Source organism: Elephantulus edwardii, unplaced genomic scaffold (genome assembly GCF_000299155.1).
Source record: "Elephantulus edwardii isolate Elephantulus edwardi_28Jun2011 unplaced genomic scaffold, EleEdw1.0 scaffold00065, whole genome shotgun sequence".
Classification (NCBI taxonomy): domain Eukaryota; kingdom Metazoa; phylum Chordata; class Mammalia; order Macroscelidea; family Macroscelididae; genus Elephantulus; species Elephantulus edwardii.
Genome location: NW_006399815.1, coordinates 6,361,174 through 6,387,706, shown reverse-complemented (window position 1 = coordinate 6,387,706; position 26,533 = coordinate 6,361,174). Strand labels below are relative to the sequence as shown.

General features: G+C 38.7%; 1 protein-coding gene across 2 annotated transcripts in view; it reads right to left on the bottom strand.

The window, feature by feature from the left end:
- Nucleotides 1-8,540: 8,540 nt before the first annotated feature.
- NELL2 (NEL-like 2 (chicken)) overlaps nt 8,541-26,533 on the bottom strand; it is a 633,143-nt gene continuing 615,150 nt past the window's right edge. Inside the window, exons 18-21 of one of the 2 annotated variants that reach the window (XM_006888180.1) lie at nt 24,653-24,846; nt 22,587-22,763; nt 20,827-21,051; nt 8,541-9,281 (exon numbers count right to left, since the gene is read on the bottom strand). In XM_006888180.1, coding sequence (XP_006888242.1) covers nt 9,231-9,281; nt 20,827-21,051; nt 22,587-22,763; nt 24,653-24,846 — 647 coding nt within the window. In that variant the 3' untranslated portion in view covers nt 8,541-9,230. The remainder of the gene's footprint in view (nt 9,282-20,826; nt 21,052-22,586; nt 22,764-24,652; nt 24,847-26,533) is intronic. The other variant, XM_006888181.1, reaches the window with a different exon arrangement.

Sequence of the window (26,533 nt, the reverse complement as noted above, 5' to 3'; positions counted from 1 at the left end):
GGTTGGGACAAATTTGCACTGGCAGCCAGATCAGAATTTTGTACATTGTCTTGACAAGACGTGGGCACTCAGGAGTATTGGGGAGGTGCATGATAGGGTGTGCAAGGCTGGATGTGGAGGTGCTGGTTGTCTGACAGTGGGTTTGTAAGGCTGCATGGCTGCTGGGTAGACAAATGAAGCAAGGGGAGGTGGGAGAGGATGTGAGGAAAGGTAAATATAGGGCTGGGATGCATCTGGAGCTCCACTGTTCGTTCACTTGCAGAGTTTAGAGCCTTTAAAACCATTAGTGGGAAATGAGCCAGAAGAGAGCTGCTTTCTTTTAAGACAAAACCTTATAGAGCATGAACATAGTTATTGTGTGCTCCGGAATGCTCTGGAGGTTTCCATAACGCATAGTGCCATTATATCCTCTGCCATGAAATTGATCCAAAACCACAGTTACCCATAGGAGACAGTAGAACTTACTTATGTTGTTGATGTTATGTGCCATCAAGTCAGTTGCGACTCATAGTGACTCTATTTACAGTATCTCTGAACCCTATCCTATCCTGACACAATCTTACTATTTCCAACACACCTACCCCTGTTACACCAATCAGTGTGTCAATTCACCTCATTCAGAGTCTCCTTCTCCAGTGCTGTCCCTCCACCCTTTTAAGCATGATGTTCTTCTCCAAGGACAGGTCTCTCCTGGCCACATGCCCAAAGTATGTGAGATAGACCTTCAAAACCCTTGCCTCCAAAAAATAGCTTTGTTTACACTGGTGGGCCATGGTATGTTCAGTATTCTACTCCAGCACTGCAACTCAAAGGTATCGATTCTTCTTCTGTCATCCTTTGCCATTGTCCAACTCTCTCATGCATGTAAAGTAATTATGAAGACTACAGCTTGGAAAAGGTGTGCCTTAGTCTGTAGACTGACATTGCTGTTCTTTAGGATGCTAGAGAGATCCCTGACAGCCTCTTTTCCCAGTGCAATTCATCTTTTGATTTCTTGACTGCTGGTGCCAAGAATGTTGAATGTGGCACTAAGCAAACTAGGACTACAATTTTTATAGAAGAAAATGTCCACATCTTTCTTTTCTAAGAGACCAGGTGAGTTCCAAATGCTGACTTTTCAGTGAGCAGCTGAGTTCTTTAACCACCACTTAGTTATTGCCATTGAGTAAGAACTCATTCATAGCTGACCTTTTAGTAGGTTTTCAGAGGCTGTAAATCACACAGGAGTTTACCCATCTTTCTCTTGTGGAGCATCTGGTGAATTTTAACAACCTACTTTTTGGTTAGCAGCCCAATTCTCTATCCACTAAGAGTCTCACAATTGGTGTGGAAAAGTTCCTGCTGCTTACCAGTCCACCAGCTGGTATTATCCTGCTTTTACATTGTTTGTTTATTTTTCAAATTTGTCTTTCACATTCTAATATACAATACCTGATTACTAGCACACCTAAACAAATTTTTATTTTTGTTAGTAATTTTTTCCAGTTTCATGTCTTGGGGAAAACATATTTCTCTCTTCTGGATATTTTCTATAGACTGCTCTGTGCTTACCACTTTTAGTTTCATTTTTATTGTGATTACCAACCATTTGTAATTATATGTTGCTGTTGTTGTTGTTATGTGTCGTTGAGTCATTTGCGACTCATAGCGACCCTGTGCACAACAGCCCTAAACCCTGCTCTATCCTGCGCCAACCGCACTGCCTCTGACACACCCATCCTGATTACCTCAGTCACCGAATCAATCCATCTCATAGAAGGTCTTCCCCTCCTGCGCCGTCCCTCCACCCTCCCAAGCACTATGTCCCTCTCCAAGGACCCGTCCCTCCTGGCAACATGTCCAAAATATGTCAGACAAAGCCTCAGAATCCTTGCCTCCAAGGAGTAGCTTGGTTTAATCCTCTCCAAGATGAATCTGTTTGTTTTCCTGGCAGTCCATGGTACATTCAGTACTCTTCTCCAGCACCACAGCTCAAAGGCATCCACTCTCCTTCTGTCTTCCCTAGTCATTGTCCAACTCTCTGATGCATAACAAGCGATTGCAAAGACCATGTGATTATATGTAGTGTCAGTCAAAAACTTTCAGAGTCTATGATCTCTCTTTTCATCAGTTTCAGATGTTTGTTATTGTTGTTTTACCATTGGGTTGGAACTGACCCATAGCTGACCCTCCAGTGGATTTCCAGAGGCAGTTTATTGCATGAGAGGAGATTGTCCATGCTTCTCCTGCACAGCAGCTCGTGGCCTCAAACCATGTGCCTTCAAGATTGCAGCACAGCATCCTGTGAGCTCGCAGTTACATATAGTAGAATTTCACTGTGATTTTGTTCGTTATGTCTTTTGATTCTATTTTAAGGTATCTGGATGTCTTCTAAATTGTCCTCATACTTTTATTTTACAAAAATTGATGTTGTTAGGTACCTTGAGTTGAATGCAACCTATAGTGGCTCTATGAACAATAGATCTGAACCCTGTCCTATCCTGTGCCATCCTCACTGTTCCTGACACACTTGAGCCCTTTACAGCAGTCACCATGTCAATCCACCTGATTGAGGGTCGTGTTCTCTTTCCCCAACCCTCCAGCCTTTCAAGAATGATGTCCCTTTCCAAGGAAAAGCTTCTCCCAGCAACATTCCCAAAGTTTGTTTGGTGTTACCATTTGTCTCCAAAGAACACTCTGGCTACACTTTCAAGACTTATTTGTTTGTTGTTTTTGGAGTCCATGGGATGTTTAGTACTTTTAACCAACACCAAAATTCAAAGACATGAATTATTTTCTGTTATCCTTATTCTAGCTCTCAGATGCATAGCAAGTGATCAGGAAAGAACATAGCCTGAATCAGATGCACTTTAATCCTCAAGCTTACATCATTGCTTCTCAATAATTTGGACAGGTCCCTGACTGCACACATTCTTAGTGTGCTATGTCATCTCCTGATTTCCTGTCTGCTCATATGAAGGGTTTTGATTGTGGATCCAAGTAAGATGAACTTGTTGACAGTTTTGATCTTTTCTCCATCTATCATGATGTGGCCTACTAGTCCAGTGGTGAGAATTTTTGTTTTCTTGACATTAAGAGATACAATTCTTATTGAAGGCTATAGTCTTTGATATTCTGCAACAAGCGCTTCAAGTTCTCCTGGTTTGTTTTTTTTTAATGAGTCTTCCTCCGATCTTGATGCCACATTCTACTCCAGAGTCCAAATTCTCAAATAATTTGTTCAGCATACAGATTGAATAGGTGTGGAGAATACAACCTCGAGGATGATGACTTCTTTCTTATATTTAGGTGTTTAATACAAAAAGAATTAATCTGTATGAAATAGGCATACCATTTTATATTTTTGCTCTTGACTTAACTAATTTTTATAGCCTAATTCTTCTTCAGGGCAACTCTTATCACACATCAAGTATCTATATGTACATGGGATGGTTTCTGAGGTCTTCATTTTATCATATATTTTGATCTTTCCCCATTCCTCTACCAAAGACTTTTAACTCCCACAGTTTTATTGTTGTTGTTTGTTGTTATGTGCCGTCGAGTCGTTTGTGACTCATAGTGACTCTATGTACAGCAGCCCTAAACCGTGCTCTATCCTGTGCCAATCTCATTGCCTCTGACAAACTCATCCACTGAATCAATCCACCTCATAGAGGGTCTTCCCCTCCTGCGCTGTCCTTCTACTCTACCCAGCATGATGTCCCTCTCTAAAGACCTGTCTCTCCTTACAACATGTCCAGAGTATGTCAGACAAAACCCCAGAATCCTTGCCTCCAAGGAGCAGCCTGGTTTAATCCTCTCTACGATGAATCTGTTTGTTTTCTTGGCAGCCCATGGTACATTCAATATTCTTCTCCAGCACCACAGCTCAAAGGCATCAATTCTCCTTCTATCCTCCTTTGAAATATGGTCTCCCCTGTGTCCAAATGTGATCTTTTTACAAAATTCCCTTTGCTATTATTGACCATTTTGCTTTCCTATAATATTTTAGGATCATTTTAATGTAACCCTCTTCTAATAGAACTACTCAAGAGAATTTAATCTTCTTGACTATTTTTTAATTGAATTACAGCTTTTAAAATATTCAATCACTTTGTGTATCACTTCTCATCCTCATTGCCGTTAATGCTGTTACAACCTATTCTAAGACACTGACATTTATCCTCTCTCAGTGCACCTCCTGCTTCCAAAGTGATCACCCTCCTGACTATCTATTCTTCACACCACAGCCAATGAACCCCTTAGTGTTGCAAACTAACTTAAAATATTCCAACAACTCCCATCTGGCTTGAAATAAAATCCATATATCTAACCACGGCTCAGGAAGCCACATGTGATTCGTTATCAGCCACTTTTTCTAACCACATCTTCTAAACATTTCTGCTTGCTCAGTCTATGAACCACAGGTATGTGTGCTAAGACCCGCATAGACTCTGTTCTCCTTGTACTGCTTTCTTCAGGCATGCAGATGGCCCCTCTCTCCATTCAAACGTGTGCTCTTACACCTCCTCAGGAATTGCTGCCTGTCCTACCTAAAGTATTTCTCCTGTCTTTATCTCTTTACCCCAGACCACCATAAATTTCTTGCATAGCAGCTATTACACCAGGCATTAAAACTATTTATCTGTTAATTTTCTGCATCCTCAATTACATGTGAATTCTATGCATGTAATTTTCTAAAATTCTATGCAATTATGTGTTTTCTTCAGAAATTGCTTAAAATTGTATCATAGATTTGTCATATATATATTTAAAATATTGATACTTAATATTTTTTAGAAGATTACATTTCCTATGATTTTGTCTCTCTTTATAGCTGTGGTTCTGTGAAAGAAAAAGTTACTAAAAATTAATCTTATTCATATAATTTCTTCTTTAAAATGTAGTCCTACTGTTAGTGGTTTTTTTTTTTTAAACACTGAACATTAGACATATGTAGGAGAGAATATTTTAGATATAATACTTTGGTGTTCACAGTAATATTTTGTGCTGTCACTCAGATTTTTAAAAAATCAGAATCTTTGATGCAAATAATCTCTATGAACAATAATTTGGCCCCCGTACAATGACAAATAGTTTTGTGGGAATTGCCTAGGCCTTTTGGCAAAAACCTTGTACAAAAGAATGATTAACTCAGCTAAGCCTATTCTAAACTTTTCCAATTCTTGCATTTTCTGACACTATTTTACTCCACATGCACATCACCATAGTCTAAGACATCCCTACCTATCTGCTCAAAGGCCTATTGCTCTTAGGAGCCAGTAAGTCGATTACAACTCAGAGCAACCCAATGAACAACTTGAATCCTGTCCTATCATATACCATCATCCTCATCGTCTCTGATACACATAAGCCCAATATATCAATCCATCTCATTTGGGGTCATCCTCTCTTTCACTGACCCATCACCTGTCCAAGCATTATATCCCTTCCCAAGGCATAGTCTCTCCAAGCAACATGCCAAAAGTAGAGAGTTTCACCTCCTTGTTTCTAACGAGTACTCTCACTACACCTTTACTATGACACATATATTCATTCTTTCAGAAATCCATGGAATACTCAGTATTTTTCTCCAACATCACATTTGGCATTACTTTGCAAAGAGGTGGCATTTTCTTCATAGGCTGCATTGAATTCTACGACAGAAATCAGTGCCTCAATAAAGAAAAGTCAAAATAAGCCAGTGTAACTTCAGCAGGCCTACAGCGGAGGGTGCATATCCTGGTACCACAGTGGGAAGGGGTATGCAGAGCATATGCGTGCCCTTATTGTCCTGAGTTTTTTGGCATGGCTTTCTCCCAGATCCTTTTATTAGTACACCACAAATGCTCTATATCCGAAAAAAGAAAAATTGTTTCTCCAAAACCAGTTCATCAGTGGTTAAGTGCTGGGCCCTTGCAGGTGTCTGAGATCTATTCCCTTCAGAGGAACTCCTACCTAGTGAACAACACAAGGCTTTGAGAGATGAGACACTGCTGGTGAACTCAAGTTCATCTGTTACTCAGTACATGTATTTCAGCTTTGCTCAACTGAAGTTTCTGCTACCCCAACACTCAGAGTATTGACTGCCGTCTTGGCGCTTTGATATGTTGTTATTTTGAGCATGGTAGTTAAAGAGTTTCACTGCACTGGCTATAAATGAGCAAGTTCCTGGGAGAATGGAAGGTGCTCTATGACATTACAGTATTATTGAACAACACGTGACTCTTCATTGGGAAAAAAATGACAGTTTTTGAAAAGGGAGAAGTATGATAACATGATATAAAACCTTAGTTTTCACAATTAAATATTCTTTGCATTCAGAAAGGGGGAAAATAAATGGAATGGAGTAAAAATCATTTCCACTGAGGGCTGCCCTTAAATGAACCAAGCATGCTCAAACTAAATTCTCGCTGCTTAGTTCTCACTTTCCCATAGCATTGGCATAATTTATTGTTGGCATTTTGCCAATTATCACCAGCGTGAGAAACAGCACATTAACCCCATCTTCAAGGAACAAAGTTCTTAAGAAGTCATTGATTGCTCTGGCAGAATCTGCAAATAAAACCACAATTCTCCTGGAGAGAATTTATAGGATAAACCTTGAAGGAGGAAAATTCAGTCTGAACACATTCATTGTGTTAGTGGTCCTTGGAAGAGCAGTATTATTTTTCTTCTTCTCATGAGTAGAGGAGTTTTGTTTTGGTCAGCAGTGGTTTGCAGGCCCTCCAGAGCTATAAAGAATCTGGAATGTGCCCAACTAACCTTCTTTGTTATTCCTTCGAAAAGGCCAGCTGCACTGTAATTTCAAAGGCAGGTGGTTTGAATCCACCAGCTGTTCTGCAGAAAAAGGGGGGCAGTCTCCTTACATGCAATCGGCTGTTAGGTATCTCTCCAAAGAACTGAAGAGCAATACTGTCTCTCCGGACACTAAGGTGCGTCTTATACAGGCCATGGTCTTTGCAATCACCTGTTATGCATCAGAGAGTTGGACAATGACCAAGGAGGATAGAAGGAGAATCGATGCCTTTGAGCTGTGGTGCTGGAGAAGAGTATTGAGAATACCATGGACTGCTAGGAAAACAAACAGAATTGTCCTGGAAAGGGTTAAACCGGATGGCTCTTTGGAGGCAAGGATTCTGAGACTTTGTCTGACATACTTTGGACATGTTGTAAGGAGAGACCGGTCCTTGGAGAGGGACATCGTGCTTGGGAGGGTGGAGGGCAGGCACAGGAGGGGAAGGCCCTCTATGAGGTGGACTGATTCAGTGACTGGGACAATCGGGATGAGTGTGTCGGAGGCAATGAGATTGGCAGAGGATAGAGCAGGGTTTAGAGCTGTTGTACATAGGGTCAATATGAGTCACAAGCGACTCGATGGCACGTAACAACAATAATATAAATGGGAAAAAAATACCCTAAAAAAGGAACATACCTGATAAAAATAAACCTCCTGCTCTGTTGAAATTTCAAATATAGAAAGATTGAAGAAAAATTGCTTATGATGAATCCATGAAGCATAGAGATACTCAAATGTACACATTCAATGAATCCATGAAGCATAGAGATACTCAAATGTACACATTCAATAAATATTACACATGCCAAAGGATAAAGACATATATAAATTATCCCCAGCTCAGCTCTTGCTAAGTTGTTGCCATAGCAATGTTGAGGGGATGGTTAAAGACCACCTTTTCATTTCTGTAGCTTGTGGTGATTCACAAGTATTCATCTGTTTTTATTTAAAGAAAAATGCTCAATGCAGTATTAAAAATATCATTTGACATCATGTGTCTTTCCTTTTCACTTGAGAACAAAACACAGGAATGGGGTAACATTGGGGGTAACCTTGGGTTAACTGCCTGTATGGGGAATCAGCTTGTCCACATTTTTTCTCCTAAGATCTGGTGCATTAAAAAAAAAATTAAAAGATACTAAAAGACACCCTTATAACACTAGGTTTCTTTCTATGCTCAGAAATCAAGGAAATAGGGATGTGAAAGATAAACTCTTGGTTTATATGTGTATAAATCTGAGTCTTGGCCACAATAACAGATAGCATAGGTGAGCTGGGTAATTTAAGAGTTTCCAAAAACTATAAATTTATCATTAGAACTCAAACAGAAATGGTATAGGTACCTTCTGAAGACAGCACAGCCAGAGTTACTGCTCTTGGTCCAGAAGATGGAAAATGTTCTTCAAACCTGGAGAGGACAGTTGTGCAGAGGGGCTCACCTCTGTTAAGTGACACAGCCAACTATGGTGGTCAACTGACAGGACAGAGGTGGGCAGAATACATAACTAAACTTCACTTCCTTCAGTATCCTAGCAGAATCCAAACAGCAAGGAAGCTCAGGAGTACAGTTTACATAGGGCTGGCCCCAGGATAGAAAAGGAACTCCTGAGCAGCAGACTAATGGTGCCCCTCACCCATCCCTGACTTGGAACTCTCCTGTAATGAAAATCCCCCTTTGAGTAGGAAGGACTAGAAAACAATGTGCATATTGAACCACCTGTGGAAAAGATGAATGCATTACAGACATGACACAAATTCACAAGTGTTATAAGGTAAGAGAAATATTTATTTAATTTTGCACAAGAACGAGCTCATACTGAACAAATTCAACCAAATAATATTAAGTGCAGTAAAACAAGGAAATAGAGATGACTTTTCCTGTTAGAAAATATTAAGTAACCATGCCTGTGTGTTATTTTTATCATTACAATAACTTGTTTCAGAGTGTGTACTGTACATAACACATTATAGCTGCTTTGCTTTGCTTCTGAAAATATAATTAATTCACTGCTTTATGTTGTATTGTCTGTTTGCTCTTGTTTCGAGTGCGGAACTCAAGTGATAGGTGAAGATTCTGACCTAGAATAGGATTTTTGGCACCAGTGAAGCTAGAAGTTTTCTGAGATCTGATGCATTCAGGTTCATATCCAGGAGTCGCGAGGCCATAGTGTGTGTTCCACGCTCATTCTTTTATGTGGTATGTTGGGCACAGCAGAGGCAGAACTGTGGTCTAATTTTGCCCTAAGAATTTACTCACAAAAGAATTTCCCTTTTGTGATTTCTTCAAGCTCCACAAATTTTATAATTGGAAGTTCAGTCAGCTGTTAACAAAGCTGCACTTAGCTGCCCACAAATTATCTATTTTTTCAGTGTTTCTTTTTTTTTTGGGGGGGGGTGTCTTTTTAATGAAAGAATGTTCTTTAACCAGAAATCTCCTGTGAGACTGTTCACTTCACAGCTCCTGAAGGCACTGTGGATCCACTGAGCAGCAGATGTGGCCGTTCTGAAGGAGAGGAAAAAGGAAAAGACAGGTATGAATTTTTAGCAAGTAGTAAATACTCACACTGGTAGACTGGCAATTACAGTGATTCTGTAACAATTAATTCTTGTTTACTTTCTTAACAAAAAATGATGAATGGTTTTTCAGGTCTCTACTATAACAGAAGGAATTATTATGCTGAGGTATTTGTGGCAAATAACAGGCTGGCTGTAATCACCAACATGGAACCTCTTAGATCTCAACTGTTGTTTTAAAGTGAAATCTGTGGCATCTGGAAGGTCACAGGATGGCCTTGTATTTCTGATTCTCCCAAATTTTCCACCCGTGACAGGATGAAATCTTAATTTTATAGCACTGATTTTAGTGACAATATCTGAGTGTTCTGTCACTAAAATGTTTTTGCCTTAGAAAGATTCTAGCTTTTGTAGCTTTTACCACATTTATTCATTTATTATACTGAGCACTGCATATGATAAACAAAGCAAAGGAACCACTGTTCTCATAGGAATTACATTTTTGTGGGGAAAGCAAACAAACAAGTGTTACGGTAACATTAATGAAAGCCCGGCCACTTAGGGTGGCTGGATATATTCAGGTCATAATTAAACAAAGACCTGAAGGAAAATAAGAGCCCTGTGAATAGGAAAGCCAAAATTATAGGGGGCGAAGATAAAGCTACAAAATGACAGGGGAAAGAAAATGTGTGGTAAAAAAAATAAAAATAAAAATAAAAAATTAAAAGGCCTGGCTGAGGATTTTAAGTTTGTGAAGAAGAAAACAGATGAAATAGAAGGGCCAACAAGGCATAATTCATTTTAATACTAAAGTACTACAATAATATGTCTTACCAAGAAAAAAAATCATTTCTTATTCATTTGATTCCTTGCACTTTCACTTTCCTCAACTAGCTAGTTATAATAATAGTGTTAATAGAGCATAATGATGATATTATTCTATTTCTAGAGCATGTACGCTGTGTAGACACTTTGGCAGGCACTTTAAATACATTATCTCATGTTAACCTCACAGTATTCCCAGTGGGAGCGTTATTATTAGTAGTATTTTTTAGGTTTAGAAATGGAAAATCAGAAACCTTAACTGCTGTGTCCAAAATTACTCAGGTAATAATGTTATACTTGGGATTAAAAGTAGGTTTCATCTTACTCTACAACTTCTGCATTTCTCTCAGATAAGTGACTTTAAATGATTGAAAATGTATTACACTTTAGGAGGAAAGATTTATATGTGTCTTTATTGCTTATAATAAAACTATAAACATATGCTGAGGCAGTCATGAAATAAAAAGATGTGCTGCACTGGGAAAAAAATGCGCTGTCAAGGCCCTCTCCAAAGTACTAAGGAGCAAGGATGTCAGTTTAAAAACTAAAACGCTGCTGTGGGAAGGCACAGTATTGTTAATTGCTGCATTGCAATCCCAAAGGCTTACAATTCAAATCCATGAGTTGCTCTGAGGGAAAAAGATGGACAATCTCCTTTCATGTAATTTACTGCCTCTGAAAATCCACTAGAGGATCAGCTATGAGTCAGTTCAAACTTGATGACAAACAACAAAAATATATCTGAAAGTAGGACAATGAATAACAATGATCTAAGAAGAAGAATTTATGCATTGAATTGTGAAGTTGGCAAAGAGTTTTTAATATACTGTACACAGCCAAACAGGTTATTTTGTTAGTGGATATGGAGGATGACAGGAGATAGGGTCAAGTTCAGATCTGTTGCTCATCAGGAGTTGTAGTTGTCTTGATAGTACTTAACAAGAACAAATATTTACCTCCTCTCTCCTCTCCCTCGATGTGTGTGTGTGCATGTTAATGATGTCAAATTATGCTAACCTATATGCTGAGCAAATCAGTCAAGAAGTTCAACTGTATGAAGAAGATTGTGGCATCAGAACTGGAGGAAGACTCATCAATAAACAATGTTATTCAGATGATACAACCTTGCTTGCAGAAACTAAAGAAGACTTGAAGCACTTACTGAAGAATAGAAAAGACTACAGCCTTTAATATGGGTTATTTCATCATCAAGAAAACAAAAATTACCATATTGGACCAACTAACAACATCATGATAGATGGAGAGAAGACTGAGGTCAATTATTTTACTTGGATTCAGAAGCAACACCAATAGCATCAGCAGTAAAGATATGAAAAAACATGTTGTCAAAGATGTCTCCAAGTGCTAAAGAGCAGGATCTCATATGGCGTCTTCCTCACCAACAACCTGCCCTATGGAGATGATACAACCTTGCCTGACGATACTGAGGAGGTCCTGAAGTGTTTCCATAAAAGGTCAAGAAATGTAGCTTGCAATATGGATTGAAGCTCAACATCAAGAAAATGAAGATTGGGCCAATAGGAAGCATCATGATAGATGGAGAAGAGATTGAGATTATTAACAATTTCAGCTTGCTTAGTTCCACAATCAGCACTCTTGGCACCAACAGTCAGAAAATAAAAAGATGAATTGTATTAGGAAAATCTGTCAGGGACCTCGCCAATGTATTGAAGAGCAAGGATGCCAGTTTAGTGACTAAGGCACACCTGATCAAGGACATGGTTTTTGCAATTACTTGGGCTGTACCAGAGAGCTGGGAAATGGCTAAGTATTATAGAAGAATAATTGATGGCTGAAACTGAGGAAGACTTCATGCACTTGCTGCAGAGGGTCAAGGACTGCAGCCATCAGTATGGACTGAGGCTCAATGTCAAGAAGACAAAGATTTTCACAACTGGACCAATTGGCAGCGTCAGGATGGATGGCGAAGAGATTGAGATTGTTCACAGCTTCAGTTTGCTCGACTCCACGGTCAACACTCTTGGCACTAGCAGCTAGGAAATAAAAAAAACGTATTGTGATGGGAAAGTCTGCTGTTAGGGACCTCTCCAAAGTACTGAAGAGCAATGGTGTCTCTCTGGAGACTAAGGTGCATCTGATACAGGCCATGGTCTTTGCAATCACTTGTTATGCATTAGAGAGTTGGACAATGACTAGGGAGGATAGAAGGAGAATTGATGCCTTTGAGCTATGGTGCTCGAGAAGAGTATTGGATGTACCATAGACTGCCAAGGAAACAAACAGATTCATCCTGCAGAGGGTTAAACCAGGCTACTCCTTGGAGGCAAGGATTCTGGGGTTTCATCTGACATACTTTGGACATGTTGTAAGGAGAGACAGGTCCTTGGAGAGGAAAATAATGCTTGGGAGGGTGGAGGGACAGCGCAGGAGGGGAAGACCCTCTATGAGGTGGATTGATTCGGTGACTGGGGTAATTGGGGTGGGTGTGAGGCAGTGTGATTGGCACAGGATAGAGCAGGGTTTGGGCTGTTGTACAAAGGGTCGCTATGAGTTGCAAATGACTCAACAGCACATAACAACAACAACAACAACAATTGATGGCTTTGAGTGTGTAGCTGGAATTGACTATTGAACATACAGCAGAATGCCAAGAGAACTAACAATTCTGGAGAGTATGAAACCAAACTGCTCCTTGGAAGTAACAATTTTGAGTTTTTGCTTTATATACTTTGAGCATGTAGGTAGATTGGACCAGTCTTTGGAGGAGGTTATCATGCTTGCCAGGGTGGAGGGACAGCACAGGAGAGGAAGACCCTGGATGAGATGGCTTGACATAATAATTAGGGGACTGAGGATGGATGTGGTAGAGACAGTGAGATTGGCTCACAGTAGAGTAAGGTACAGAGCTATTTTGCATAGGGTTGCTATGAATCATTGTTTACTCAATGGCACATAACAATTGTGCTATATTTTAATTTACTGTAATAGTGATAAAATGATAAAAGGAGCTTTATCGACCTAATGGGTATGATGCTGCTCTGCCAACCTAAAGGCAAGTGGTTTGACTCTAACAGCTATTCCATGAGAGAAAGATGGACAATCTCTTCCCCTGTAATTTACAGCCTCTGTAAACCTGCTGAAGAGCAGGTTATTTGTCAGTTCCAACCCAAAGACAATGAGTGAGGGTGACTGAATGACAAAATATGATAAATATATTTCCATATAATATCCAAAATAAATTACGTTAACTCTACAGAACATTTAAGACATTTTTCTACTGTTGGACATTGGTTCTTTTCTTGATTATGCATTACAAATAACGCTAATGCTAATTTTGTTATGCACACATTTTCTTACATATTCCAAGTTATTTTTGTCAGATTCTTCAACCTAGGATTATAAGGACAAAAGATGCTTGTAAATGTATCTTTCAGTATCATTAAAAAAGGCATAAAGATGAAAAATCTAGTACACAACTATTAAAATTGGAAATTATTGTGAAATTCTTTTAAACTATTGTTGCTATTGGGTGCCATATGACACATTGCTTGCTGAAACTGAAGTGGACCTGAAGCGTTTGTTCCAGAAGGTCAAGGACTACAGCCTTCAATATAGATTGAAGCTCAACATCAAGAAAACAAAGATTCTCACCACTTGGCCAACTGGCAGCAGCATGATAGATGGTGAAGAGACTGAGATTGTTTACAGTTTCCGTTTGCTTAGCTCCATAATCAACACTCTTGGTACCAGCAGCCAGGAAATCAAAAGATGAATTGCATTGGGAAAGTTGGCTGTCAGGGACCACTCCAAAGTACTGAAGAGCAACAAATATCAGTCTGGAGAGTAAGGTGCACCTAATTCAGTCCATGGTCTTTGTACTTATTCGCTATATATCAGAAATCTGTACAATGACAAGAGATTATAGAATTGATGCCTTTGAGCTGTGGTGCTGGAGAAGAGTACTGAATATATATATATATGATGGACTGCTAGGAGAACAAACAGGTTTGTCCTGGAGAGGGTGAAACTGTCGTGATGCTTAGAGTCAAGGATTCTGAAGCTTCATCTAATACACTTTGGGCCTGTTGCAAGGAGGAACCAGCCCTTGGAGAGGAACATCATGCTTGGGAAGGTGGAGTGACAATGCAAGAGAGAAAAACTCTCAATGAGATAGATGTACTCAGTGACTGGGGTAACGGGGTAGGAGTCAGAGATAAGGTTGGCTCAGGATAGAGCAGGGTTCAAAGCTGTTATACATGGGGTCACTGAGTTGCAAGTTACTTGACAGCACTTAACAACATAGTGACCCTATGAATAGCTGACTTGAACCCTGTCCTATCATTGCTATCATTGATAGACTGGAGCCCACTGCTATTGCCACTATATTAATCTATCTCAGTGAGGGCCTTTTTCTGTCTCCCATCCTTAGCATGATACCCTTTGCCAAGGATTAGCCCATCCTAACAACATGCCAAAAAGATATTTTTAACTATAATATGTAAAAATAATAATTAGGTTAATTTACTGTTTCAATTATTTAAAGGTTGAATGTATTTGTTTCTCATTTTAACATCAGTACTTAATTAGATGCTTATTCATCCCTTGCTGATATATGTATGGGGAACTAGTGTTTCTTATCAATGTTCCTGGTTTTTTTCTAACAAAGAATTCCTATCTGCTGCTAATATTTTTCCATCTCTAGTTGTGACTTAAATTTTGCTTATCTATGGGAGCTCTAACTTTTCCTTCGAGGTTTCTTTCATCCTTTCTAAGCTTGAGAATCATCCCCTTTCTATAATCTTGATAAATATTTTATTTATCTTGATCTATTTTTTAACATTTAATGTCCACATGGAATTTATCTTCACATACAATATAATGGTGAGTACAGTTATTTTCTCTGAAATTATTGCAAAGCTATTTTAAAGTGTATAGAATAATCCTTTCCTCTTCCACTGATTTGCAGTTCCCTTGATTACACACTTAACTGTTAAGCATAGTGGTATCTACATAGTGGGTATTTGTTTTCCCAGCTGTAGCTATCTTCTAACATTAGCACAAATGTCCACTTTCCCAACTTTAAAGATGTACGTTTTTGATACGTAAATGCAAGATGTAAGGAATGAAAAAAATTCATCCCCCCAAATCCAACTTTTCCATTCCTTAATTATTTCAAAATTACACTTGGAGTCTTCCTCAGCATTGAAAATGGCCCATTGGTATTTCATTTTCCTGCTGCATTTACTTATCAAAGGATGAGCAACTTTTGCCTCCCTACACACTCAGAGGCCAAAGTGGAACTGCCTGAAAGCATTCTTACCAGTCATAAGTATGCACCTCAGTTAGATGTACAAAAGGCAGCCTTATAATTTGACTCAAGAATTTAACGACTATGTAGAGGAAGCATGTAGAGTTGGCAGGGTGGAAGAAAGATTTTTCTCTTATTTTTAAACATTTCTTCAAATTTAATTTGCTTGTTGTTGTTGTTGTAAGCAGGAGTGGCGTCCACTTCCTAAACAACATGCCTCTGGAAACTCTATGAAATCTGAGAAACGACAATAGTTATAGAAAGAATTCAGATCTTATGTTCATAGGGTCACTGCTGTGAGTTCTGCTTGACTCAATGGCAAATCAACAACACTAGGAACAAGAACAAGCAAATGAAATTTGAAGAAATGTTTAAAAATTAGAGAAAAATCTTACTTTCATTCTATTAATTACTCTTTATCAGATTTTTTGAACAATGTCATTTCCTCAAAAAGCATTGATTCACAGGTTGTATGACTTTCGTTTAAAACATTCATGAGTTTTCAACTTTGTCTTTACTCATGTCACCACTTTATCAATGCCCACTTACTTCACTAACTAATATTTACAGAGTTTGTTGTTGTGTCGAGTTGGAACTGACCCGTAGCTGACCCTCCTGTGGGTTTTTAGACGTAGTTAATGCACTGGAGGAGAATTCCCATCATTCTCCCATAGAGCAGCTGGTAGATTTGAACTGCCTGCCTTTGGAAATGCAGCACAGCTTCTTGCCACTAGGCTACCAGAGCTACTTATGCAAGTATCGAGTACATTAAGCAGCCTTCGGTACGAATCATCTAATCTTTACAGTGATTCTGAAGCTGGTTCTATGCCTACATAGAAACTTCAAACAAAACAAACAACACCTCCAACTCACTGTTGTGACTCCACATGGAGTTTAGCTAACCCTCCATTTGATCTCTCCGGCTGTAAACGGCACAGGAGGAGATTTCCCATTTTTCTCCCTTGGATCTTTTAGTGGATTCAAATCACTAGAGAGATGTGGTCTTTAGGTAAGCAGCTCAACGCCCTGCGGAATACACCACTAGAGGTGGGTACTACTAGTGCTACTTTTCAGGTGATCACACTCAGTCACAGAACTTGAGGAATTTATCTGAGGTCCTATTAGTTGTGGTTAAACCAGGCTTTGAATGTGAGCAATCTGATTTTAGAGCCCATATGCTGACCTCTATACCACAACTGTCTAAAAGAATTTTCTGCAGTGATGATGTTCTTTATGTGTGTTAATACGATTGACATGAACACATCTGGCCATTAAGGACAGAAGAGAAGGGTAATGTCACTTGAACAATTGAATATTTAAGTGTATTTCATTTTAATTAATAAATTCTAACAGCCACATGTGGTGGCTGATTAGCATTTTGTATAGCATATCTCTAGACAATAATATCCTGGAATTTCTTGTGTATTATTAAACCCCTGGTATGTATCACTCTAATGTGCACAGTTGATACTTACTGACTAAAGCAAATAACTCAGGTACTAATAAGGTAAAATTGTGAACACTTACCACATTGTACCACTGAATTTTGCAGAAATATGACTTTTAAAAATAGCACTAACTAAACACAATTTTAAACAATTTTTGGGTTAAATTTGGTCAAATTGAGCATATTTATGTAACTAATCAGAAGAAAAAGAGAAACAGTATCAAATGTAATTTCTGAGAATTAGAATTTCTCCAATAAATTATTTAGTTGTCTAATACCTTTTTGGAATATATTCCTACCAAGTATCAAAAGATCCTAAGAATTGCTCTTTTTTTTCCAGAAACATGCTTACAGTTTTATAACTATAGTTGACTGTATTATTATTATTAATGAAAGTACCTGTCTGAGCAGTGTTTTGCACATTATTACTTAGTATATATTTCTGCTTTCTCATATCAAGTATTTAGACAAAGGGTGTAAGGGACCTCACCTCTACTATTAGTGAAGATATTCTGAGATCTATATTGCTAAATGAACTCATTATATATCATTATTAGAAACCTTTTTTAGTAATTGTTGCTATTGTGGGCTGTAAAGTTGGAACTGATCCACAGCTGACTCTCACCTGAGTCTTCATGGCCAGTTAATCGCATGGGAGGAGACTGCCCATCCTTCTACCATGGGTAGCTGCTGGATTGGAACCTTGTGCCTTTGATGTTGCATTACAGTTTCCTACCACTAGACCCCAAGATCTCCAATTATAAAATTAAGTATTTTTAGGAAGCTCTAGTGGTCTAGTAGCAAGAATATGCACTGCTGTCAAAATGCACATGGTTCAAGACCACCAGCTCCTTTGTGGGAGTAGAGTGGACAATCTCTTCCCATGAGATTAACTACCTCTGAAAGTCAGCTTGAGGGTCGATATGGTTCAGTTCTGACTCTATGGTATGCAAAAAATATTCATGTTGCTGCTGTTATGTGCCATCGAGTCATCTGCTACTCATGGTAAACCTATGTACAACAGCTCTGAAGCATACCCTGTTCTGGGCCAGGCTCATTGACTCTGACACACCTACCTACATTGCCCTAGTCATTTTTTCAAGCCATTTCATCCTGGGTCTTCCTCTCCTGTGCTGTACCTCTACCCTTCCAAGCAGCATATCCTTCTCCACGGATTGGTCCCTCCTGGACACATGCCCAAAGTATGTGAGACAGAGCTTCACAATCCTAGCCTCCAAGGAGAAACTTAGTTTCACCCTCTTCATGACAGACTGATTTGTTTTCTTGGTAGATCATGGTATATTCAAGACTATTCCCCAGCACTACAAATCAAAGGCATCAATTCTTCTTCTGTCAACCTTAGTCATTGCCTAGCACTCTGATTATAGCAAATAATTGCAAAGACTATGGCCTTGATCAGGTGTACCTTAGTCTCTAGACTGACATCCTTGAGAGGTCCCTGACAGCAGATTTACCTAATGCAATTTGTCTTTTTGTTTCCTGACTGCTGGTGCCAAGAGTGTTGATAGTGGAAACAAGCAAGCTATTCATATTTTAAAAATATTTTAACTTCTGTCTTGCTAATCCTTCAGTGGGCTTTCTGAGGCTATAAATAACATAGGAGGAGACTGCTTATCTTTCCTCCTTACAGAGCAACCAGTCCATCAGAGCTTCTCGTTTTGGGGTAGGCATCACACCGTATCTACTAGACCACCAGAGCTCCCTAAGAGTTTTTTTTTTAAAGGAATATTGCATATACATAATTAGAAATCTTTCTTAGTACTAGTATTTTTTTATTTTTTTTTATTATGCTAGTTTCACCAATATCATACAGGTCTTGGCTGAAATCAAAGGAACGTCTATCTGTGTTTTATTTACTATGCAAAGGTCTTTGACTGTGTGGATCATGACAAATTGTGGTTAACCAACTGTGCTCATGAAAAATCTAGGACCAGGAAGCAGTCCTCAGAACAGAGCAGGGAAACAGTGAGTATTTCAAAATCAGGAAGGAAGTGCACCTGGGATGCGTATTGTCTCCATTGCTTTTCAATCTATACGTGGAATAGATCATATTGAAGGCTGGGCTTTATGACGAGGAATGTGACATCAGAATTGGAGGAAGACTCATCAACAACCTACATTATGCAGATGACACAACCTTGCTTGCTGAGACTGAGAGAACCTGAAGCACTTGCTGCAGAACGGCAAGGACTATAGTATTCGGTATGAATTGAAGATCAACATCAAGAAGACAAAGATTCTCACTGCTGGGCCATTTGGCAGCACCATGATGGGTAGAGAAGAGATTGAAGTTGTTATCAATTTCAGCTTGCTTAGCTCCACAGTCAGCACTCTTTGCACCAGCAGTCAGGAAATCAAAAGACAAATTATTGCATTAGGTAAATCTACTGTAAGGGTCCTTTCCAGAGTACTGAGAAGCAACAATGTCAGTCTAGAGACTAAGGTATACCTTATCCAGCCTATGATCTTCACAATTATTTGCTATACATCAGAGAGCTGGACAATGACTAAGGATGACAGAAGAATTATTGATGCCTTTAAGTTGTGGTGCTGGAGAAAAGTCTTGAACATCCCTTGTACCGCTAAGAAAATAGGTCTGTCCTAGAGAGGGTGAAACCATGTTTCTCTTCGAAGGCTAGGATTGTGAAACTCCGTCTTACATATTTTGGGCATGTGGTCAGGAGGGACTGAATCTTGGAGAAGGACATCACGCTCAGAAGGGTAGAAGGACAGAGCAGGAGAGGAAGTCTCTAGATGAGATGGACTGATACAGTAATAAAGGTAGTGGAGATAGGTGTGTCATAGTAAACGAGGCTGGCTCAGGGCAGGTTAGGCTTCAGAGCTTTTGTACATAGGGTTGCAATGAGTCATAGGTGACTCAATGGCACATAACAACAATAGCAATGCACATTCAGAAAAAGTAAATTTCATTCAAAATGCATTCTTGATTGACAAATTGCATTGATTGGAAAAGTAAAACATTTCATTTGAAAATAATTTTCAAAAGCATTTTATATATATTGATCTTATTACTTTAAGCCACGTAAGCAAGAATTTGTACTGAATCTGAATTAAATTGCTCTACTAAGAAAATCAAATGGAGAGGCTCACTTTCAAAATACAGAGTATTTACAGGTATCTCGTTGTGCTATGCTGAGAAAGATGTGACATCTCCACTTTTTATTTTCTTATTGTTTTGCTGAATGTCACTAATTATTTCATTTAGTAGGGAATCAAGAATTAAGACTGTGAAGCACAATGACCATTATCAAATTGTTGTAGGACCCATGCTATCTATGAACTCTGTTATTTGTATTTGTTTCTCATTGAAGTAAAAAACACAGTTCTCTATCTTCCCATGAGAATAAGTAGAAAATCGTTACAATGATTTTTCTCCAAGTGCAGTAATAAAATATGGTACACATCTTTAATTTTTCAACTCAGTGTGATTGACCACGAGGAACCAAGACATATACCCATTTTTTTTCCCTGCCACATTGATTTCCACTTTGGAAATCTATCTACTTTGTAATATATCTACTTAATTAATACATCCTACAGACCTCATAAAAAATGCGATAGAAATCAATAACATAATATTGTCTTCTATTTTAAAGAATAAACACGAAGTTTGCTGTTGCAATGGTTTTCCTCTGACTGCTTTTTTTTAAAAAAAGAAAATGTGTACAGTTGGGACATTTTGTTCTGTGATATAAATAACTGGTTGTTCAGTTTTCTGACCATGACCTCATCTTCACTCAGAATCAGACAATGCATACGACAGCCTGTCGTGGTATTAATAAAGCTGAGTGGCTCTCCTACTTCTGTGCTGACAATGAGTGAGGGGAGGGGGGAAGAATGCTTCCCATTGTCTAGGCTAAGCACATAAATATTGATAAGCCTTGGATGCAGCTGGCAAAGAGCTCTTTACTTGAATTTAATGGGCTTTACCTTACACTGGCAGAGAGTACACTCAGTGCCATGCTTGATCCACGAGGATCCAGTGAAGCGAACCACATTCATTTCATCCAGGCAAGTCTTGGTGATGTCATTGCGAATAGTGTCCGCCTGGCAAGGGTCAGTGACACAGCGTGAGCAGCACTCATTTTCTGGAAGGACACTGAATTCACACTCTACCTCTGGGCAAGGCAGAGGCCAACAGTCAACTTCTCCTTGCTGTAAGGAAAACAGAAGCAAAGGGGGAGGGAGGGAACAAATTGTTTACTCAATACTCAATTTATTTAATTAATGTTAATAGAACTCCCAAACCAGGAATTTTGCAGAATCTAAAAAAGCTCTATCAGTGTGAGATCTATATTTTTAAGTTTCTATCAAGGATTCAACAAGAATAATAAAGCAATCTTTTTTTCCCTCTTAAAATTCGTATGCATGTCTTTCCCATGACAAAGAGATATTTACTATGGAAACAGGTTTTATTTACCTTTTTGCTTATCAAATGTCTTTTTCATTCTTTTGATCTTTCCTCCATCACTTCTCATTTACTCCCTTTAGCATAAAAAAATCTATCCATTTATAAGGAAATAAATGGAAATATGAAAGAAATTTGATGTTTTTTCTTTGTTGATTTATACATATTTTTCAATGTAGAGACTCTAGAATCAGTTTGGTATTTTGTTGTTATTCTATATGGGTAAAATTTGTGAACTGGATCTTTTTAAAAAATGTAGTTTCTATCTTTTCACTATCTTCTTCATAAATTCTAAGTGCCATGGTTTTTGAGATGAAACCAGCCTTCAGGCACAAAATTGACCTTACACTTTCAATTGATTTTTGGGTGGAAAGAACAAAATAGAAACAACCAAAAAACATTGCCTTTAAAAAAATTCCTCATACAAATAGAAAGGAAACTGGCTGTAACTTTAAACATAACATCTGTGAAACTTTCTGCTCTGAGACTCATAGACCAATTTTCCTTTATACTTAAAAGATAAAAAGAAACAAGGAATTTGATCAAGTGAAAAAAAGAGTTTGCTTTATCTTCAAGTTGTTAGTATCTTCCTTACTAGGAAGTTTACCAAGTGTACACAGAAATAAACTTCTAAAAAGTATTCGTTAGAATGATTGCATATTCAAATTAAGCACAAAGCGGGCTCTTAAACAGATTTGTACTGCCCATTTTTGTTTTGGTCTAAGTATGACCAATGGAAATATGTTGCAAAAATTCCACTTATAAAAAAAAAGAAAGCCATATTTAACTGTTAATTTTCCCCATGAATGCCATTGTTGCACATGTAATTGTCTCTCTGTAAGCCTAAACTGTGTGGCATGGACGAAGCAGGAAAGGTGTTTCTTCCTGTGACCTGACATACTACACTAGGAAAATAGGAATACACAATGTGCACAGCCTGATTATTCCTTCCTGGGTCCTGACTATGTAACCTTCATCTCCTAACTTACCTCAAGCAAACTTTTCATAATTCCAAACACCATGGCAAGATACTGTGTACAGCAATGGCAGGAGAGCATGGGCACTTTCCTGTTTGGATTCTATGGGCACCAGATAAGGATGTCCACTTTTACCACTTCTATTCAATATTATATAGGATGTACTTGCTAGGGCAATATGGCAAGAGAAGGAAATAAGAAGCATCCAGATCAGCAAAGAGATGAAACTGTCCCTATATGCAAATGATATGATAGTGTACACACACATAAGAACCCAAGGACTAAAAAAAAAAAAAGTTGCTTACCAAGCAGCGGCACTGCTGGCAGTTTTGGACCCAAGTGTCACCGCTGTTGTACAACGTTTCCCCATTCTGATGCAGGCACTGACTGCTAAGCCTTGGGTCACATTCAGGGCAGCAAAAAAGATCAACTGTTGGATTCTCACAGTCACAGACCATTCGTCGACACATCACAAATCCATTCTGTATGAGAAGTAAATATAAAAATTGCATGGTCACCAAAAGCTTCTAGTTTGTGGGATACAAACATCATTGCATCTTAATAGGACGCTAAGAGAAATTCTACATAATTCACACTAGTAACACAAAGCTTAAGCTCTGGTGGTGTACTCCGGAGGGCGTTTGAGCTGCCAACCCATAGGTGGTACTTTTCTCATGGCTCAAATCCTCCAGTGTCTCCACAAGATAAGGATGAGCAATCTCGTCCCGTGCGATTTGTTGTTGCGGTTGTCAAGCACCAGTAGTCAATCACGATGAACCACAGATCTGCGCTGCGCCCCGTCCTGCACCATCCTCACACTCGCTGTCGTGCTCAAGCCCGTTGTTGCAGTTACTGCGTCAATCCATCTGGCTGAAGTCTGAGAATCTGCTTGAAAGTGAGCTATGAGTAGTTCTGACTCAATAGCACATAAAAACCGACACAAAACCATGGTCTTTGTGTGCATATATGGATGTAAATATATATCCATAAAACTGTATTTTAAAACACCCCAAAAACCATTGCCATTAGTAAACTAATCCATAGTGACTCTCTACAGAGTTTCTGAGGCTGTCAGTCTTCATGAAAGGAGACTTCCTACCTTTCTTCCTGTGGAGTAAGTGGCAGAATTTAGAGGCACTTTTCAACTAGCAGCAAAGCACAGGCCATAATACATTAACAGAGCTCCTACAATTGTATGGTAATTTGAATTTTTTACCAAATCTGTTTTACATGAGCAAACATATATTTATATTTGGGGAGTGGCTTGGTAAATTTTATATCCTGCTAACTCTCCAGAATATTTTAAAGATCTTAAATTTTTATACAAACTGTTGGATTTATTTTATAAAAATTAGGTCTTTAGACCACAGTATTATTCACTTAACTACAATTTAAACGTCTATAAGGAAGACATAAAATGTCTCCCTAAAATGGAAATACAGCTCATTTTTATATATTTCAGTCTTTTGTCATAGTACATCCATTCTGACTTCATTCATACATTAATCAAATATGATACTGTGGCTATGAAAGCATTACAGTAATTACTAGAAAAGTTTTATCAGCACGTAAGGAGATACACACATTGTGGTATACTCATACTGAAATTAGTGTTCAGCAATAAAAAGGAACAGATTACTGGCATTTCTGAATAATATGAATGAATCTAAGGAGTATAATGTTTGAAGAAAGAGTGCAGACACTAAGTAATTCACATATGATTCCATTTATATGAGAGTCTAGAACACACAAGTTTAATCAACAGTGACTATAAGCAGTGGCTGTTTGGGAATGTGAAAGTGGTATTAACAAAGGACACCCAGCTACATTTTTGTTTGATAAGAGTGTTCTATTATTTTAATGGCAATTAATAAATTAAGGATACTTGGTGGCATAGTGTAGAGCCTTTTAGGTGCTAGCCAAAAGGCTGGAAGTTCACAACCATCCACGACTTTACAAGAGAGCAATGGGTAGCTTCCTCCTGTGAAGATTTACAGCCTTGCCAATCAGATGGACAGCTGCGATTCCAAAGAGACTCAATGACTCAATGACCGTGAGGTTTCTTTCTAGTGGTGGTGTCAGCTGCTAATTGAAAGGTTTAAACACACCTGCCATTGTATGGAAAAATGAGAGACAGTCTCTTCCCACAAAGATTTACACCTTTGAAAACCTGATGAAGGGTCACCATGAGTTTGAATTGGCTTGAAAACAATGAGCTTGGGGTGGTTTTTTTTTTGTTTGTTTGTTTATTAATTAACTATACAAGTGATTAAGAGGATGTATCAATTTGTCAGATCTCATCTAGCTGTGCACTTACAATGTACGACAATCATACATTCATAAAAAACATAAAACTTGTATTTGTACAAACCTGGCATGAGCACACGGAGCATCGGTCATTTTCCAACACCCAGATCTGACCATTGTGTTTAATTTTTCCCTCATGGATACAGTCCCCTGTGCAATTCTTTCCATGAGGACACCGGCAGTCATATCCACCATCCAAGTTAAAGCAAATGGTATCATTGGCACAGCTGTGCCTTCCGGTTCCACACTCGTCAATATCTACAGCCAAAAAAAAAAAAAAAGCAGCACGTAATACACTCGGAAAACGATCTGTTTTAAACAACTGCAATCATGGCCAGTGTCTCCTGACATAAAACATTCAACTGCAAATTTTCATATTACTGCCACGCATTTTCTTGTAAATGCTGACTAAATTAACATTAATAATCTAGGGATTTCACTTGAAAATATTACCATGTTTGATTTGAAAAACCAGAAAATCTTGGCTGGATTTTCAACTTTTCTATTTCTGTAAATACTACTGGGCTTTATTAAATCCTGCTTTCCCCCCCCCCCCAAGTCAAAGCACGACTCAATTTATCAAGCAAAAAACATTTGGCAGTGGAAATTTTAAAACTGCTTACAATGTTTTATTGGGGGAAATCAGCCTCAATGTTAAAATGGCATTTACAGAAAATCCTTTCTAAATGGGAGATTAAATGCCATGGGACCCCCGAGGCAGTCCATTCCATTTCAAAGCCTATCCTCACTGCTATGACATCCTCTGTGTAATCTCCAGCACTGTGCCTTGGTGTTTTCTCTCACAGTCTAGATATCTTCACATTGTTCTTATACCCCTGACCCTCAACTACAGAAAGCCAAGTGGCCATCAGCAATCACGGTCTCTCTTACAAAGAATCCCCTAGTTCTTGCTTTTTCATTTCAGATTATCATTTCTTCCTTTGTCTGACTCAATTGCTAACCACCCATTCTTCAAATGCCCGCTCCTACTCCATGGCAATCACAGCCTAAAGCATTTTCATATAGATGAAAAGCAAACATATCTTGACCCTCAGATCAAGTACATAAGAGGAGATGTGATTCATTTTATTTATCCCCATAATTTAAAGGTCACAAGGCAAAATATATTTCAGGGATATTGAATGTGTGGCAGTATGCAGTTATTTCCTATTTCATCTGCTTCCTCTGAGTAAAGGTCAAGAAAGAAAGAATTAAATCACAGTAAAAGTAGGTTAGAGAGAAGACAATATGTACAGGTTTAACTGGGGAAACTATAGATTGATTTTCCTGGAAGATTTAAGAGTTTAGTAAATAAGATTTTTTTTCAGAAGTAATCTGCGTTATGCAGATGATACAACCCTGCTTGCTGAAACTGAGGAGGACCTGAAGCGCTTGCTGCAGAGTGTCAAGGACTGCAACCTTCAATATGGATTGAGGCTCAATGTCAAGAAGACAAAGATTCTCAGCACTGGACCAATTGGCAGCATCAAGATGGATGATGAAGAGATTGAGATTGTTCAAAGCTTTAGTTTGCTTGGCTCCACAGTCAACACCCTCGGCACCAGTAGTCAGGAAATTAAAAGGTGCAATGCCATGAGAAAGTCTGCTGTTAGGGACCTCTCCAAAGTACTGAAGAGCAATGGTATCTCTCTGGAGAACAAGGTGCGTCTGATACAGGCCATGGTCTTTGCAATCACTCGTTATGCATCGGAGAGTTGGACAACGAACAAGAAGGATAGAAGGAGAATTGATGCCTTTGAGCTGCGGTGCTGGAGAACAGTATTGAGGGTGCCATGGACTACTAGGAAAACAAACAGATTCTTCCTAGAAAGGGTAAACAACCACAACAAAAAGACTAAGGTGTGCCTGATCCAGGCCATGGTCTTCTCAATTGCTCACTATGTTCTTGAGAGCTTGACAGTGAATAAGGATATCAGAAGAAGAA